The sequence below is a fragment of the Sinocyclocheilus grahami genome, unplaced genomic scaffold (genome assembly GCF_001515645.1).
Source record: "Sinocyclocheilus grahami isolate Dianchi unplaced genomic scaffold, SAMN03320097.WGS_v1.1 scaffold34.1, whole genome shotgun sequence".
NCBI classification, from domain to species: domain Eukaryota; kingdom Metazoa; phylum Chordata; class Actinopteri; order Cypriniformes; family Cyprinidae; genus Sinocyclocheilus; species Sinocyclocheilus grahami.
The window spans coordinates 2,609,863-2,614,141 of NW_015505213.1; the positions used below are offsets into that span (position 1 = coordinate 2,609,863).

General features: G+C 35.1%; 1 protein-coding gene across 2 annotated transcripts; it reads right to left on the reverse strand.

Annotated features, from left to right (window-relative positions):
- Positions 1 to 946: 946 nt before the first annotated feature.
- On the reverse strand, positions 947 to 3,565 carry coq7 (coenzyme Q7 homolog, ubiquinone (yeast)). Of its 2 annotated transcripts, none has more exons than XM_016267006.1 (6): positions 3,375 to 3,565; positions 2,032 to 2,210; positions 1,839 to 1,953; positions 1,617 to 1,756; positions 1,392 to 1,460; positions 947 to 1,291 (listed from the first exon to the last, which is right to left on the reverse strand). In XM_016267006.1, the coding sequence occupies exons 1-6, from the start codon at positions 3,463 to 3,465 to the stop codon at positions 1,214 to 1,216; spliced, it is 672 nt and encodes a 223-aa protein (XP_016122492.1). In that variant the 5' UTR covers positions 3,466 to 3,565; the 3' UTR covers positions 947 to 1,213. The 2 variants fall into 2 exon arrangements, with proteins under 2 accessions (XP_016122492.1, XP_016122491.1); XM_016267005.1 differs by lacking the exon at positions 3,375 to 3,565 and adding an exon at positions 2,952 to 3,142.
- Between the last annotated feature and the right edge of the window lie 714 nt (positions 3,566 to 4,279).

Genomic DNA, 4,279 nt, shown 5'->3' on the forward strand with positions numbered 1-4,279 from the left:
TTTGCACAATGCATATTCTAAACAAAATCAAAGCACTGTTGTATAACCTCTTCTCAAACCTTTTGAAATTTATGAGCAACAGGATCTAAACTGGGGGACATGATTTATGATTTATGAACACACATCACTGTTTATATATGTGAACTAGAGTGCGGCTGTAGTTTGTCTCAGGGTGCTGTATGGATGGAAGGTGATGCCAGCCGAACACTGAAACATCTAATGCATTGTGAGGTGGAAAACTGGTTCATGGAAAAGAGATCTCTACTTATGTCTGTCTTCATATTCCTATACATCAAGTGATGGAACTTAGTAGTAGCAATGACAAGGTCATGGATTTTATTTTCAGGAATTATATTAACTGCAAAATTAAGTACTTGTTGGACAAATAAATGTGAACTTCTTCCACTGTCATCCACTATTCCTATTTCTTATCAATTCTGACAAATGTTCTCTGGAGGTCTGGCCTTCATAGATTTTCATAGAGCTATCCATTACATCTCTTGCATTAAAGCGATTTTTTTGTGCAGAACACAGAAGATATTTTGAAGAATTTTGTTAAGAAGTTTTGGTTCCCAATTGGCTTCCACTGTGTTTTTTGTCCATACAATGGAAGTTAATGGGAACCAAAACAGTTTAGCTACCAACATTTTTCAAAATATCTTCGTATATGTTTCACAGAATAAAGAAATGCATATAGAATGATATGAGGGCAGAATTTTCATATTTGTTGTGCAGAGTATCACTTTAAGTCATCTTGCATATTATGTCCACCAAGTGGCGCCATACAGACAACATGCATGATAGTATGCCTTTCATATTTCATTACTTGCAGTCATTTCAATCTTCAAGTCACTTTACTTGTAATTTATTATCAATATATACACTTTTGTCTTTGATGATGATGTCATGGTTTATTTTAAGCCACTTATGGTTTCTTTTATAGCCTGCCTGTCAAGGGTTTCCTCTCAGCTCAAAACAAAACACATTTTTTTTTTGTGAACACATTTATTGGGAGCAAATAAACAGTTTTGTGAGACAATTTTTTTTATTACAAAATTGTTTCAAATGTTAAAGATGTCAGAAGTTTACTTTTAGAATCACACAAACTGACCATAACCTCTTTCAAAATGTGCTCTCCATAAATCAACTACTTACTGTACATGATTGACATCAACAAAACAATATTTACACATCATGCATTGTTAAAATGACTCTAAATACGCTGAGAAATATAGATAGCAGCTTTACAGCCAGCCTGTATTGCTGTTTTCAAAAGCAAATATCCTGGTACCTATAGTGGAAAAACAAAGTTAAAAAATACTTCAAAGACAACAACAACAAAAAACTAAAACATGCATTTCATATGAAGCAAACCAACATATCAAACTCACCGACTCAGCATCATGCTCCAATCCTGTGTCATGATGTTCTATTTCATCATCACGAAATTCTTTAATAAGCTGATTAAATTAAAAACATTAAGTTTATGTCTCAGTGTGCATTTTAGATATCTACCTTTTTGCATGTAGCTAAAAAAATGGTTTGAATGAAGTGATGATTTTAAATGCTGTACTATAAGTGTGCATGCACAGCACTGGTATAAATACACACATTACCTGTAGTAACTCTGTGTATCTCTCTGGGTCAGCCTCCATTAGTGTTCGGATTTGGCTGTTGTAGTGCTCCGAGATGCTCTCCTCCACTGCAACAGTGCAGGCCATAGCCCCTTCCTTACCCAGAAGAGCAGTACAGGCCCCTGAAACCACAGAGGTAGAATCAAATTATCACAATGTATAGTGCAAAAGCAAGTAAATAAACATGCATAGTTATAAACATACCTAATGCAAACCCAGCAATATTCCATAATGGCAACAATAATGTTGGTCGAACCCGATGCTCACCAAGGATCTCATTAAACCTTTCCAAATGCATTTTCTCTTGGTCCCACATATGCTGCAAATGTGAAAAGTACATTTCAATCAGTTACCGCATTAAACTGCATATGTGCATTTAAAGACTAATGTTCAGTACCTGGATTAGAGGCCCTGTCTGAGTTCTTCCAAGAACTGCCATCTGCCCAGCGTAGATGCGATTGGCTCCGTACTCTCCTGCATGATCAACCCTCAACATACTGTCCAGCATGGCTTTCTCCTCTTCATCACGTGGCGGAGGAAGAACGCTGTATCTTCTGCATGACACTGAGCCATTTACTACACACATACAAACAAAATAAAAACATTTACTTTGCCTTTAAATACACAAAAGATTGAGCACACTGTGTCATTGATTATTATTACTATTTTTACTATACTATGAAACAGCACTTTTTTATATTACAAACTCAAAAAACAACATAATTTGGACTTAATCTACATTATGGAGGTAAAACAATTACATATTAAATTTAATGTTTACTGCATTATTCAGTTTAAAAAGAGTAAAAGGGTTTTTATACTGGTTTTAAACTAGATATGTACACAATTTTAACATGGTTAAAAAAAAAAGAAGCAAACATAGAAAATAAATAGAAGCCTAGATAAATAAATAAAACAATTATAGAAATGCTCTGAATGTTATGTAAGCAATTCCACACTAACCACTTGTTGAAAGGAAAAAAAGGCATTATTTTGTACCGAGTTAGCAAAGTAAATTAATATTGAGTACATTAGGATATTAAACAATGTGTCAGAAAATTGCGTGATTCACATATCTGCAAACAAAAGTTATGACTTTAGTTTTAGCCCTCATCTGCAAGATATCTGAAATATTGAGAGAAACTTATATACAATCGTCACATAAATCAAAACAATCTAACCGTTACAAATCATATAAGTTTAGATTTTTTTACTGTTATTATTCCTATGTTAAGGCCATCACTACAAGCCATCATTTAAGCAGTATTACAGCTTGACATCAGTGTGAAGCAGCTGTCATTACATTCACACGTTTACCTCTGTTTACTGCACCACAGTTCCTCACGTTTGACGGACAGAAAGCACGACTAATGTCCAGTCTCAAAGCACACTTCGCGGCTCTCTGCATGTCTAGAAATTAAACAATTATATGTCTAACTGTACAGAGAAAAAGTATATTAGCGTTGAAGGTTGTGGCGCATACAAATGACGTCATCGCGTCGCTACGTTCGTGCACGTGCAGACGTCGGGTGTTTGTGTGATGTCGGTGGGCTTTATGTCCCAGAACTTAACGCAACTTATATATAATCGTCACATAAATCAAAACAATCTAACCGTTACAAATCATATAAGTTTAGAGTTATTATTCCTATGTTAAGGCCATCACTACAAGCCATCATTTAAGCAGTATTACAGCTTGACATCAGTGTGAAGCAGCTGTCATTACATTCACACGTTTACCTCTGTTTACTGCACCACAGTTCCTCACGTTTGACGGACAGAAAGCACGACTAATGTCCAGTCTCAAAGCACACTTCGCGGCTCTCTGCATGTCTAGAAATTAAACAATTATATGTCTAACTGTACAGAGAAAAAGTATATTAGCGTTGAAGGTTGTGGCGCATACAAATGACGTCATCGCGTCGCTACGTTCGTGCACGTGCAGACGTCGGGTGTTTGTGTGATGTCGGTGGGCTTTATGTCCCAGAACTTAACGATATTTTTTTTTTTAAACTGTTTGTAAAGCAAGGTATCACAAAATAGCACATATTGTGTATTATAAACTCTTCAGTATTTCTCTTTACGCCCCATAGGTGGCATTGTCACACTAATGAGTCCACAAATGAGTCCAACAAGTCTTACAGTTTGGTTTAGTGATGCAAAGTCCGATTCATTTCCTCGAACCGGTTCTTTTCGGACAGATCGGCTCATTGAACCGGTTCAAAAAGCCGATTAATCGGTTCCTGACGTCATCAAGCAATAACGTCTCTTCGCATTTATTTTCTAACAACTCAATGCAATGTTATATCAACAAAAAATTAAAATACAGTGCTGTGAAAAGGTTTTTGCTCCCTATCTGTTTTTTATTTTTATTTTTTTTGCATATTTGTCACACTTAAAAGATTCAGATCATCAAACACATTTTAATATTACACAAAGACAATGCAAGTAAATACAAAATGCAAATACAGTGCTGTGAAAAGGTTTTTGCTCCCTATCTGTTTTTTTTTTTAATTTTTTTGCATATTTGTCACACTTAAAAGATTCAGATCATCAAACACATTTTAATATTACACAAAGACAATGCAAGTAAATACAAAATGCAATTATTAAATGATGATTTCATTTATTAAGGGAAAAAAAGC